Source organism: Canis lupus, chromosome 28, assembly GCF_003254725.2.
Source record: "Canis lupus dingo isolate Sandy chromosome 28, ASM325472v2, whole genome shotgun sequence".
In the NCBI taxonomy this organism is placed as follows: domain Eukaryota; kingdom Metazoa; phylum Chordata; class Mammalia; order Carnivora; family Canidae; genus Canis; species Canis lupus.
In genome coordinates this window covers 22262874-22277325 of record NC_064270.1, presented here as the reverse complement: position 1 = coordinate 22277325, position 14452 = coordinate 22262874, and the positions used below count along the sequence as shown (strand labels likewise).

Genomic DNA, 14452 nt, shown 5'->3' with positions numbered 1-14452 from the left:
ATTCATGTTGAATTTCACTGGTTTTGTGCAGGCTACAATTGAAGAAGCTGTTTTGATTTCAAGGGTTAGGAGAGATCTTTCTGTTTCCTCAGTAACATAAGATAGGGTGGCCTCTCAACCAACAAACATCTCAGGAGAACCTCGGTCTTTTGAGATGGAATAACAAGCTGTTTGAAATGTATATTTATAAACGACTATACAAGTTCTCCAAGGCACCAAATGTTAATGTTTATACATGCAAATGAAATATTTAGGAGTTTATAGGCCCAACTGCCCTTATGAAGGACAATGTGCACACAAACATGAAGACTGTCCCCTCTCCCTGTACAACCTCTGCCCTAGTCCCCCTCCAGGTCCTTCCAACATGCAGCTCAGATGGCACCTCCTCCAGGCAGCCTTCTCTGACTCCTGCCCCCACCAGCGTGTGTTGTTGCCCCTTCTGTGACCCCCCCCATAATGCCCTGGTGCCCCATTATCCTCAATTACGCTCTTCTAGCTCCTACTACCCGCTCTCATAATTGTCTACACAATTGCTCATCTGATGTCCTCACTGCCCCGTGATTATTTTGAAGGCAGGAATTATGTGCTCCATTTCATATCACAGTGTCTGGCACATGGTTGTGTATGGTACTAATAAACACTTCTATAGACATACACATCTGCTCCATGTGCTGTGTGTGGACTTAGTAGTTGTGTATCACATTTTCAGTTTGGTTTCCTAGCTAAATGTTCCATGTGTACATTGCTACAAGGCTTTGAAGACGAAGCTCTAGAGAGAATGTGGATTAGATTCGGTCTTTGAACACTGTCAAAACTACGTAAGTACCGACCAACCACATCAAGTATAAAATTAGAAAATATTCAACAAATAGACTCGTTGTCACATTTTTCCTTTTAACTAAATCTGAAGAGAGTGCAATTTTCGTGTGTTATCTGAGAAGATATAAGTATCTAATCTACATGATTCTGAGATAAAACACATGCTCTGAGAATGATCCCTATGTTCTCTTAACTTTATTTTCAGTAGTTTAGATCACTGAGATTTTTCCGGTAAATGTACAAGGATGGTCATAAAATTCAAGCCAATTTTAGATCAAAATAAAATTTTAGAATAATTTTCAAAAATTAAAATTCTCAGTCAATATAGCTGATCTTTCCCCAGAGTTGCCTATTAACCTGGACATTTTAACCAATGTCACTTAAGCCAAATACTAGGAGTCCATATGAAACTCAAGATGCAGTATGGGGTAATTGGCGGGGAGCGAGGCAGAGGTATAGTACTGTCTTGGTCATAAGTAGAGCCATTTCTCAAACAAGCCTTCCCACCAATAATTGTACATCTCATTGTGGTCACTGTACCCTGTAGAGCTGAGTTTTCTCATCTGTGAAATGGGAGGGTCAGATGAGACATTTTTTTAAAATTTTTTTTTAAATTTATTTATGATAGGCACACAGTGAGAGAGAGAGAGGCAGAGACACAGGCAGAGGGAAAAGCAGGCTCCATGCACCGGGAGCCCGATGTGGGATTCGATCCCAGGTCTCCAGGATCGCGCCCTGGGCCAAAGGCAGGCGCCAAACTGCTGCGCCACCCAGGGATCCCAGATGAGACAACATTTTTAAGGTTCCTTTATGCCATATGATTCTAGTATGGTGTGTGTTTTCTTAAAGCTGTTACTTATGGCACATGGAAAAGTTAAGATTAATTGACCATGGTTTAGTGAGAGATTTCAGCCTTGGGAGATCTGAGTTTCTACCCCGCTCCAGTTCTGGGTGACTCCAAAGAGAGGCATTTAACCTCCACTCAACAGCCCTGTCTATAAAATGACCAGGTAAAACCAGAGCAGTGGTTTTCAAGGGTTAGGTGGGCATCAGGAGAGCTTCTTAGGGCACCTGGGAGACTCTGTGGTTGAGCATCCACCTTCAGCTCAGATCATGATCCTGGGGTCCTGGGATTGAGTCCTGCATTGGGCTCCCTGCAAGGGGGGGAAGCTTGCTTCTCCTCCTGACTATGTATCTGCCCCCCTCTCTCTGTGTCTCTCATGAATAAATAAAATCTTAAAAACAAAAACAAAAACAAAAAAACAGGAGAGCTTCTTAAAACATAGATGCTGGGCTCACCCCAGTTGCTGTATCAGAAGGTCTGGACTGGGCTGAGAATTTGCATTTCTGACAAGTCCAGGTGATAATGATGTTGTGCTTTGAAAACCACTGAACTAGAATATCTGGAACCTACCTTGTAACTATAAGAACCTATGGTGGGTTATAAAGAATTTAGTAACAACTGTTTTTAATAAGCTACTTCTACCTACTAGGCAACCAGTATACCAAGAAGGGTCTTCCTTTTTTATGAGGGTTTCAAATACTGCAGAAATAACTTTAAGGGCACATGCAGCTCCTTATATCTACCTTCCTTTAAGAGACTCAATTCCTGATTTCGGCTCAGGTCATGATCTCAGGATTGTGGGACTGAGCCCCACATTGGGCTCTGCACTAAGCAGGGAGCTGTTGGAGGTTCTCTCTCATCCTCTTCTCTGCCCCTCCCCACCCCTGCTTGTCTTCTCTCACACTCAATCTCTCTGTCTCAAATCAATAAATAACTCTTTTTTAAAAGAGAGAGATTCAATGGATGTGTTCAACAACATTTGGCCTCCTGGAATCAAAACAAGAGTCACAAAACCCCGGGTAATCTAATTAGTTTGTTGATTGGCTTAGCGTCTTGTTATCAGGTTTGATGAACAGGAAGAAAGCATAGCTCTATTTATCCTAGTTCACTGATGCAGAGAATAGATGGATCAGACTCCAGAATGCCAAAAATTCTTTAGTCAAGCAACATTGTGAGAAAGTCCACCTTCCAAACTTATCCTAGGCTAGAAAAAAAAAGTTTTTGACAAATCATCTTTATCATTAAATTTTAAACATGGTGGCATTGCAATTACCTACAGTGTTTTTAAAACACCAATGCTTGGATCAGATCTCCAGAAATTCTGATTCACCCTAGGTTCTGGGATTTTTAATAGCTCCGCAGGAGAACTTTTGTGAAGCAAGTCTGAGGCTTGCCAATCTATAAAGAAATACAATCGATCTGTTCTTCATTACTTTGAGCCCCACAAGCCATTTTCTTCCCCACAAGCCATTTTTGTCACGACAAGCAGCATGACCATTTGTCCTAAATTATACTTAAGAATAAACACTGCACTTTTTATAAGCCCACAAAGAGTCACAAACACAATGGGCAATCAATTTTTCTTAGCTATATACACTGAAGCATCTTTCACACGGTTCAATATTTTTGTGGCAAGACTTTCTTCACAGTATACATAGTTTCTGCTGCGGAGAGCCAGATGACAATGGCCGGGGGTGACTTTTGCCTTCTAAATAAGCACCTTGAGGACATCATCCACATCCTAAAATCTTTCAAATTCCTGAGTGTCTCTCTGGGTCGGTGCCGGGCAAATTAGAAGCACTGAACAAATACTTATCCAACTCACTTGAATTTATGACTGTCTCTGAGCATGTGGGAACGCAGACCCTAGCAGAGCATGCTCAGGGTTTCATTGTGAAGCTTGAGGTATGTTTCCTGTGTGTGTGTTGGGAATGCACAGTGTCTGATTCTGTTAAATTGCTTAGAGCAAATGAGAGTATTAAGGTTGGACCATTATAAATTTGCCATACAACCATTTATTTGAGAAAGCATCCATTTCCTAAAGTGGATGGAGGTTTCTGGCACCTTAAGACACCTACCTTTCTGACTACAGACAACAAAACACAGGTGTCACCCAATGCAGAAAATATTATATACAGGTTACTTCTGGCTTTTGTCTCTATGTTACACAGCTGTGGCCAGATGAAAGCTAGTGAATAAAGTGAATAAAAACACAAAAAACAGAAACAGTCAGATGTAGCCATCTTGGTTACATTTGCACGTGCCATTTTCCATATCTTCTCAGAACACCACAAATTAAACCTGTGGTTAAGCCCCACAGAGACTTGAGAGCTGCCGTGGCTAAGGCAAGAATGAATGGTTAAAACTCAAAGGCTGACTTTTCTTTCACTCAAAACTGCTCTCCAGCACTTTCCCCTGCTACCCCATGCATTGCTAATTGGGAGCAGTCAACGCTGGACATGTACACAGTCCTCTATGGTAAAATTGATTATTATATTACTATGGAAAATAAGGGAGTCATTTCGTTCAAAATATCAAGTTCCACAAAATCATATGTGGCAGCTGTTGGTGTATGCACGTGGGGGAGGGGTGAGTGTGTGAAAATATCTCCCCTTCAGTTTTCTGACATCTTCACAAAGGCGTGCAAAAAAAAAAAAAAAAAGGAAAAAAAAACTATTCCGACACATTTGAGGCAGAAACCAATGGCAAACTACAGGATGGATTTTTTTTTTTTAAGGTCAAAAAATTCCCATGAGGTAAGATACATCACACACGCCGTTTTACGGGTATGGGTTTGCTTTTACGCACTTGCAAGAAGAAAGCCAGTCGTCCTCTCCCGAATGTGTCAAAGCCACTTTTAATTGCATCAGATAAAGAAACGAGGTGAGTCATGTTTGGCTGTGCTTGAGCCTGCTCACAGATCATCACACCCCTATCCAAATATGCTCCCTGACCCTCACAACAGATGTTTATACACTTGCTTGCTTGGGGACTAGGAAAAGAGTTTTGTTGTGAAACTCCACTTAGAGATACGGAGTAGTTGCACAAGTGCGTGTCGCGGCTCCTTCAGAGGTGCTCAGAAGCGACTTTCAGGCATTATTTCTTGGCAAAATAGCCCAGGCTTCTGAATTCCAACACAGCGCTCCCTTCCAGGTTCACGAGCGTGACTCTGCATGCAACAGACACAAGACCCTCCAAACGCCGTTAGGGTCACTTTCCACCGCTGACAAATTTCCAGCAAAGCAATACAAAACATCTCAGCCTTAAGAAACCCCCATCATTCATAAGGCTGCAGGATCCCGAAAATGTCCCCTTCCGTCCCCTCAGGGTCTGGTGATCACGCAGCCCCGCAACTTTTCTTTATAAAAGGGTTTTTGCAAACCAGCGTAAAAAGAGCATCTAGACTCGCCGACATCGGGATCGCGGATTTCACTGGGGTCATGGGGAGCTGTCTTGGGTCACATGCTACCCTGCTGTCATGAATCGGTTCTTAACGATTTTTTTTTTAACAGGAGGGGGTGGGGATACAGACAAATCGCATACTCATGCACAGATGCTTAGCGCCAAGAACATGGTCAGAAGTGCCGCCTGGACTAGGGAATAAAAAGAAAGCCCTCGACTTCCTTCTTGCGCTGGGGACAGGTAGGAAGAAGATGTCATGCAACCTTACCTTTCTGGAAAAGACCAAGGCGCCTGGCATTGAGCGCTCACCTGAGGCCAGCGAAGCCGGGAGTCATTTTGGGTGTCGCGCATGTGCCTCCCTAGAAAATTCCAGGGACATTCTACCGGCTTTCTGCTTGCCAATCACGACAAGCGTCCACTTGGACTCTCTGGAGTCTGGGACGGGGTAGAGGAGGGGGAAAGCAGGCGAGGGAGCGAGCGAGAAAGAGCGGCCCCAGGGTGCGGCATACCCGGCTGGAAGGGGAGTCACATGCCGCCAGGAGCCATTCCTGCTGCATTACACACGCCGAGCGAAATGGCAAACAATATCAGTCCATGTTTATGCCACATGTTCTCAGCCTCTTCACATATCAACACCCAAGCCAGCTCTGCACAGACAGGCCTCCTGAGAGCGCCTCTGAAGGAGAGGGTCCTGTGCTAATCGTGTAACCATTTTAATTAAAATCCCAAGCCTCCTGTCCTGGTTTGCTTTGCTATTTCTCATTTCTCATTGGTAGTGGTGGGAGTGATGGTGGTTTGTTGTTTATTTGCTTGTTTTGTTGTTGTTGTTGTTGCTTTTTCTACTCGGTTTGCATGGGCAACAATCTGGTCCTGGAGGTGGCCAAAAGGACATTCAGCAATGTAGTAGCCACATCCGACAGCACCGCACACTGACCCCCGGCCAGCAAACCTCCTGAACAGCTTGCCCCTTCTTGGTTTTATTTTTATGGAGCAGGAGATGGAGTGAGGTGACTCGCCATCATTTTACCTGCTCCGTGGTAACTGCAATGCTTTTCAGCAGGAAAAATGACTGTCTTCTGCGCTAAGCAGTGGCTCTTCACGACGGTGATCTCCCCCTCAGGGCGTGCTGGAGGCATTCTGTTTGTCAGAACTGGGGGATGCTGCTAAAATCCTGCAAAGTTCAGGGATCCCTGGGTGGCTCAGCGGTTCAGCGTCTGCCTTTGGCCCAGGGCGTGATCCTGGAGACCCGGGATTGAGTCCCATATCGGGCTCCCTGCATGGGGCCTGCTTCTCCTTCTGCCTGTGTCTCTGCCTCTCTCTCTCTGTGCCTCTCATTAATAAAAAAAATAAAATAAAATAAAATAAAAATAAATAAAATAAAATAAAATAAAAATAAATAAAATAAAATAAAATAAAACAAAACAAAACAAAATAAAATAAAATAAAATCCTGCAAAGTTCAAGTCAAACCCCTGCGAACAAGGACTACCCAGCCCAAGACATCAATAGTACCTCGGTTGAGAAACTGCTGTAATGCTAAAGCCCTCTACAAGTCTTACAGAAAATATGACACAAAAACAAGAAGGAAGAAAAGAAAAGAAATCCAAGGAGCCCCTCTCTGGGAGGACCTGACTGGAAGCCCCAGGGTCCGGGGATGGGCTTCGCCTGAATTGTGGTTTAATCAGTTAGGAAATTGCTCGCTTTTCTCTCCAGGAGTCACTCTTCTCCTGCCACTTTTTTCCTCTTCTGTTACCCATAATATTTAAACAGTCAGACCAAACTAAGCCTTTGGTGATGTTCTAAATCGAAACCAGCTGTCCATGAATGACTACCTCACTGCCAGGGTATGTACAGCAGCCATCATCTCAGTTTGTCCTATCTGGATGGTCTGATGTTCATCTGTGATGCCCAGTATCCAATATAATCTCCTCTCGAAATTATCAGGAGGGTATGCTTTATACAAAGTAAACCCCCCCCCCAAAGACCTTCTACAGGACCAAGGATTAAAGCTCACTGGGTTCTCCTATTTTATACGGACCCCTAAAGGCAGAAGGATGGGTATGGTCACTGGCATCAGGGAAGCTTCTCTCTGCTAGAACTCAGTGTGTGACCTTCTTGCAGCCCACTGAAAAGTCATAGTGAAAGCCAGTCATGTCTATCTGAACAGCCCATTTCCAGCTGCCCACCAGAGGCCTGAGCACTGCCCACCTGCCCAGTGAGCTCTGGGGAGAGCCCAGGGGCTCTTTCTCCCTAATTTAGTCATAGTGCACTAGCTGCCACAGGCTTGCCTGGCTATCTGCCACCGACTCAGTCACAGACACCCAAGGCGCCAGTCCCAGATCCTGACCTACAGGAACCAGCCAACCTGGCCACAGCTGCACTTCTGCTCAGGCTATGGGTCCTGCCCATGATCTACCAGGTTTCCCCAAGGCACAAGGCTCGGCTCCAATCAGCGACTGCATATTTTGCCCTTCCTCTGTCTGTCTTATTTTCACTATGCTCAGGACTTTCCTAGAAAAAGAGTTTACTGAAAAGCACTCCACCAGGGGTGCCTAGGTCAGTTAAGCATTGGACTCTTAATTTCAGCTCAGGTCATGATCTCAGGGTCATGAGAGTGAGCCCTGCATCAGGCTCCGTGCTGAGCGTGAAGCCTGCTTAAGATTTTCTCTCTCTCTCATTCTCACTCTTCCCTCTCCCTCTGACCTGTGCATGCTCTCGCTCTCTCTCTCTAAAAACAACAAAAAAAAAAAAAAAAAAAAAAAAACAGGGACACCTGGGTGGCTCAGCGGTTGAGCATCTGCCTTTGGCTCAGGGCATGATGCTGGGGTCCAGGGATCGAGTCCCACATTGGGTTCCCTGCATGGAGCCTGCTTCTCCCTCTGCCTATGTCTCTCCCTCTCTCTGTGTGTGTGTCTCTCATGAATGAATAAATAAAATCTTTTTTTAAAAAAAAGACCCACAACTGCTTTACTACACATATCTCCCCAAATGTGAAGAACAGTATTTAGAATGAGCCCTTCTAATTGTGTGACCCGAGCTCTCACTCAGAGAATAGGACACAAAGCATGGCCCCGTGTGGAAATGAAGAGGCACAAGCTGACCATCACAAACTGCAATGTCGTAAGTACATGTTTAGCACTTACTGTATACCAACGCTGTGCCAGGCAAGTAGGGAGGGAGGAACACAAGGTGGTATTGAGTATGAATGTGCAAGGCATTATGCTACCCACTTCACATACCTGATCATCACAAGTTTTAAAAATTTAAGATCACTATGCCCACTTTACAGATGAGAGTACCAAACCTCTGAAATGACAGGGTAACTAACCCAAATTCCCAAAGTCAATATATGGTCATTTGAAACAAGGTCTTTTTTATTCCAAAGGCCTGTGTTCCACTAAAACATCCCCCAAGGTGCGAGGTGAGTCATAAAGTAAAACAAGATGAATGCTACAGGTAAGGTGTATTCCAAGTCTAATGAGAATGTAGGACTGGCAACAAAATAGGGCCCGGTGCAAAACAAAATGCAAGGCCAGTGTTCAAAAATTTATTAAGAATTTCAAGATGGGGATCCCTGGGTGGCTCAGCAGTTTAGCACCTGCCTTTGGCCCAGGGCGTGATCCTGGAGTCCCAGGATCGAGTTCCACATCAGGCTCCCTGTATGAAGCCTGCTTCTCCTTCTGCCTGTGTCTCTGCCTCTCTCTCTCTCTCTCTCTCTCTCATAAATAAATAAAATCTTAAAAAAAAAAAAGAATTTCAAGATGGCAATAGCAGAGCATTAAATTAAACGCAGAACCATTCTAATCAAAGGGGCTCCTGTGAACACATGCCCATGAAGCCAGTCCTGAAAGGGAGGGAAGAAGTCTGAGAGGTAGGGGACTGGGGGGAGGGGATGCTTCATTATCCATCCATACTGACAGCAGCAATTCCCAGAGCACTACAGCCCAGGACCATCTGCTGGACATCCAAGCTTGTCCCTGTTTCCTTTGGCCATTCTGTCTCCTGCTACTGAGCTAGCATTAATGCAAGGGCCAGAGAAAGGTCCAGGGGTGGAACATGGGTTGCGGGAAGCAGGAGGCAAATGTGGCCCAAACGAATCCTGCTATTCATTATGATACTGAGTTTCTTGAGGTGACACAATGGGAAGGAATAATTTGGCCTCTACTCCTGGGGAGAGGCCCAAAGCAGGTGGTATAGTAGAAGGTAGGGGACAAGTCATGCACAGTAACGTAACAAGAGATACAAGTGGCAGGGATATATAGCCAGCTCACGTGTGAGGAATGAAAGCAGAAAACGGCTGAGAACCAGTGAGTATAAGGAATGCTCAGCTGGAGTAAGAAACATGGGGTCTGCGTCTGGCTTCCTCCCCAGCTCACTGTGTGACCTCCAGTCAGTCACTGAGTCCTGGTGGCTCAAAACACCCCAGGGCCAAGCATACAGGAACTTAAGGGGATGCAGTGTGGCCATAAAAGCGATGTTTATCCACTTACTCTTTAATGTTCAATTAAAAACAAGTACACAAAATTCTATATATATTATGGTTATAGACAAGTGAAAGGGAAAATAACCCTTCCCTTAGGTAGGAAAGGAAAAAAAAAATTACAGAACACACCCAAATGTCAACAGGGGCAGTTGTTTAGACGGCAAAACTTGGGTAATTTGTTTCTCTGTTCTCCTTTCATAAATGTTCTAATTTTTCCTTAATAAACATGTTTGTTTTTTAGGAGTAATTTTTTAGGGAAAAATACATTTAGTTGGGCTAATGATGCCCATCTAGCTTATAAGGACCTTCAAATGACCCTTTCATATTACATAGTGTAACACAGCCCCTTGCCACAGCAGACACTTCTCTCCTGGAAAACCATATGCTAAAAATAAGGACAAGGTACATGGAAAAATGAGGCATCTACGCAAAACGCGGTGGTGTTCATCCTCTCATGAAGGCTAAAGGACATGACTCAGGTGGGTTTCACACCTGTATTCCAGGAAGGCACTGTGCACAAAGCAGGTGGGCCACACGGGCATGTCGTTCAGGGGTAAACAAAGGTTCATTTTATGACCTCAGGCTTCTCACCAGAAAGATCAAAATCATTAACATGAAGACGGCTTCTTGGTACACGCCACAGTTGAAAGTCGGCAGCCTCCACGCCTGCTCACGGCCTGCCCCTCCAACCCCTGCTGGTCTGTGGGTGGGGAGGAGGAGCGAGCTACCGTCAGGACAGAGGGGAAAGGCAGGGTTACCCAACAACCCTAGAAGTAGGCTCAGGCCTGTGGTCTCTAATTTAACATCTCGAGCTCCTTGGCTCAGTTTTATATACTTTTCAGGGCAGGGCTAAGAATGGTATTTTCTTTTGAGTTATGCAAATTCAAGGATAGTGTTAACCAATGACCAATCTAGGCTAAGCCCAGGATTACAGACTGTAGCTGGGCCTCCTCTAATTTTCAGCACACTGGGCCAGAAGTGGCCACCTCGTCTCTGTTTTAGGCTGGGAATCTGGCTACAGCCAAATCTCTGCCCACGCTGGATGGGCAGAGCTACACTCTGCTCTGGCCACTCCCTCCCCAACTCTGCTCACAACTGAGGTCAAACTATCTCTCCAGACCACTTTCTCCTTATACCTAGGGCTGGCTATGCTATCTTAGGCAATGGGGGAAAAAAGACAAGTATAGCCAGGGAGCGCCTGGGTGGCTCAGTCGGTTAAGGGTCTGCCGTCAACTCAGGTCATGATCCCGGGGTCCTGGGCTCGAGCCCTGCATCAGGCTCCCTGTTCAGCAAGGAGTCTGCTTCTCCCTCTCCCTCTGGCCCTCCTCCCTGCTTGTGCCCTCTATCTCCGTCTCAAATAAGGAAATGAAATCTTTTTTAAAAAAGAAAACTGCAGGGACCTCTGGGTGGCTTAGTGGTTGAGCATCTGCCTTCGGCTCAGGGCATGATCCTGGAGTCCTGGGATCGAGTCCCATATTGGACTCCCTGCATGGAGCCTGCTTCTGCCTGTGTCTCTGCCTCTCTCTCTCTGTCTGTCTCTCATGAATAAATGAGTAAAATCTTTGGGAAAAAAAAGAAAACTGCAGCCAGCCAGAAAAGAGGTGGTCTCAGGCCCCTGGGATGGATGGAAGGCAGCAGGTGACCCCTTGACAGAGCAAGGGCAGAGGCTTCAATCTCTTGTCACAGTGAGATGCAAGGAGAGAACAAAGACAGGATTCGTTCCCAGAATGAACAAGCTCAGTCCTGTAATGGCTACTTCCTGCACAGACAAAGGCCAGTCACAACCCGTTAGCAGAGGAAACCGGTCGAGAGTTGTGAGTCACACGTGGGAATGAGCCCTTCCTAGAAAAGGAAGCTGGTTCTTTGTTGATCAGGGGTTTTAATTCCATTCTGGGTAACTGTTGTTCCTCAGCAGGTTCTCCAGGGGCCCCCAAAACAGAAGCAGGAAGCATTTTTAAGTTTTCCAGAATTGCTCTTTAAAAACTGAACGTAGCTTCCAGAAATAATTCCCATGCTGGCTTCTCAGGGTGACTATATCCTCAGGACCTTTGCACAATCTGTTCCCTCTGCCTGAGAGTCCTTCCTCCAGATTTGCACTGTCCAATAGGGTCGCTATTAACCACATGTACCTTTCAAATGTAAGTTATTAATATTAAATAGAATTTAAAACTCAGTCCCTCAGTCACACTAGCCACATTTCAAGTGTTCGTAACTACATGGGACTAGTGACTACCGTACTGGATAGCACAGTATGTAACATCTCCAGCATTCAGAAAGTTCCTCCAGGCAGCATCGCTTCAGTTCTTCATGTGACTGGCTCCTTCTTAAGCTCAGGCCCCTGTGCTACTGTCATCTTCCCAAAGAGGCCACTGTAGACCCAGGAACATAAAGGACATATGGTGACTCTTGACTCTCTGCCCCCTTATCCTACCTTTATCACTATCTGAAATTACCTTATTTGTTTCGTACTTTATTGCCTGTCCCAGCCGGGGAATATAAGCTCCATGAGAGCAAAGAGCTTGTCTGCCTCTTTTATTGCTGCATGTCCAACACCCAGAACAGCGTCTGGCACAAACAGAAGCTCAAGTCAATATTTGTTCAATAAATGAGTCTACTCCATCACTTCGGGCTCAGAGGACACCAGCCACTCAAGATAGCTGCAGCTTATCTGTCCATGGACTAAAACAATATCTAAGCATGGGTCCCATTTAGAGCTCCCATTCTACTGTGGGAGCACCCAGTAGAAGCAGGGTAGCTGAAACCCACCCTGGTCCTGATTTTCCTCCCGAAGCACCAGATGCCTTCCATCACCTCCATCAGTCAGTCAACAGGGCTGGACCCAGCTCTTGTACTGTCCTCCTCTGTTTTAGAAAAGATCAAAATACCCTCAAACAAACATACTAGACACCTTCCAACACATGATCACTTTTCCTCCACATGCATATACAAAAGTAAACGATAGGATGGGATCCTAAATTTAAGGACTTGTTGGTATTTTTTTAAAAGATTAGTTATTTATTTTAGTGGGGGGAGGAGCAGAAAGAGAGGGAGAGAATCTCAAGCAGACTCCACGCTAAGCATAGAGCCTGAAACAGGGATCGGCCTTATGACCCTGAGATCATGATCTGAGCCTAAACCAAGAATTAGACATTTAACCGACTGAGCCACCCAAGCACCCCAACCTGTTGGTATTTTAATACTCTGCGTACTCTATGAGTGCTTTCTGATGCCCTGTCTGGAATAGGAGAAGGAGGAGGGGGAAGTCTACTACAACTTTGTTTTATTATCACATTCAATTAAAATTTAAATGGCAAGAGTATTACATTCAGCAAAACATGATCGCCATGGTTAAACAGTAGAGGAGTATAAAGATATAAAAATTGGAAAACATACCATGTGTCACGGTACTGAACTTTCATAACAAGCTGAGTACAGAAGTCACCCTAATCAGAGGAGCTGGACATATAAAAAGAACACACACAATGAAAGGAGAATAATAAGCAAATAGAAAGTAAAATTTGTTCAGAATCAAACAAAGAAGAATTCCCCATAATCAAGGAAGTTGGGGGGCTGGAAGCAAACAGCTTGTCTTCTTGCCAAGGAAGAGAGGGCAGCTTTAAGAAGCTTCAGCAGTGTACCGTCTAATTCCTACTAAAGAAACAAATCTGACTTTAAGCTGATCTCCTCTTAAAGGTGCACATGGCAGTTATTTGCTAGAACTCTAACTGCTCTCTTAGTGGCATTACTTAATAAATGCACCAACCTCACTTGGTAGGCTGTAGGTGTAGGAGCATTGCAGGACAGTGTAGGAGCACTGCAGGACAGTGTAGGAGCACTGCAGAACAATGAGTTTTTGAGAGAATTGGCAAGATCACTCACACTCAGCCCCAGGGTCCCTTCTAAATCCCAGTTTTCTCTCTTAGATCTTTGAGCTCTCTGCATAGCACAAGATTATAAGCATTCTGATGGCAAGGACTCTACAATACCCAGCATGGTGTATTCCAGAGAGTAGAAGTCCATTAAATGTTTTCTGAATCAACAAATGACTTATAGGCTTTTCCTCATGTTGATTATAATTTCAGAGGTTTCTGTCCATATTTGGGATAGGAGGACCATTAAACACAAATACATAACTTTATACAATAAAAATATAGTAGCTATTTCTCATAAGACAGGTTAGGCAGTAGGATATTCAGATAAACCCTCTGGCTGTAAACAACTCTGTAGAAATCCCCTTAGAAAAGCAATGAGGAGTTGAAAAGATGGTGCAGCCCTGTCAGGCCAATTTTGGAAGAAGCTTGAACCAAAGAGGTTAGAGGATTATTTGAGTGCGAACATTGCTTTTGCCTTAAAGACACTGGAGGGGTACAGGTGACAAAAGGCCAGGTGCAGAGCAATTCAATGTAAATAATTACAATTATTTACAATGTAAATAATTACCTTTTCCTGCATTAAGCTGGGCTCCGGAGGGCTATAGGCTGAGGATTAGGATGAACCAGAACAAATCTGCAGCTCCTATACCTTCCCAACCCCACAGGCCCGGAAAGAAGGTTGCTCTGTACCTAAGCAGAGCAGGAGAAGGAAATATAAAGGAGATAAAATATTCTTGAGAAGATGTGACCAAGACCCACCCTCATGCACATTTCGGACCAAGAATGTACAATGGAAATGGGCAATGAATCTGGTTTAAAATGGTCCTCAAGTTGTGCCCCTAAAAGGCGGCCAGAAGGAGGAAAGTACATTTATTCCAAGCCTCAAGGAATCTCTACAAATAATTTTTTAAGGGCAATACCCAATAAAACAGTTAAAGATAATGAGATACATAGGGAATAAGGCAACATGGGGGAGAACCATTATAAACAACTGAGTGCAGAAAGACACCTGGACAGTTTCAGATACAGATTT

At 44.7% G+C, this 14452-nt stretch overlaps 1 protein-coding gene across 4 annotated transcripts in view; it reads right to left on the bottom strand.

Annotated features, from left to right (window-relative positions):
- The window catches only part of RBM20 (RNA binding motif protein 20), a 190732-nt gene that overhangs the window by 65359 nt on the left and 110921 nt on the right, over positions 1-14452 (bottom strand). Inside the window, exon 1 of one of the 4 annotated variants that reach the window (XM_035707910.2) lies at positions 5334-5558. The exons of the other annotated variants lie outside the window; for them this stretch is intronic. Within the exon in view, the coding sequence (XP_035563803.2) occupies positions 5334-5416 (83 nt within the window). The 5' untranslated portion in view covers positions 5417-5558. Of the gene's footprint in view, positions 1-5333; positions 5559-14452 lie in introns of those variants that run through there. 4 annotated transcript variants of the gene reach the window in all.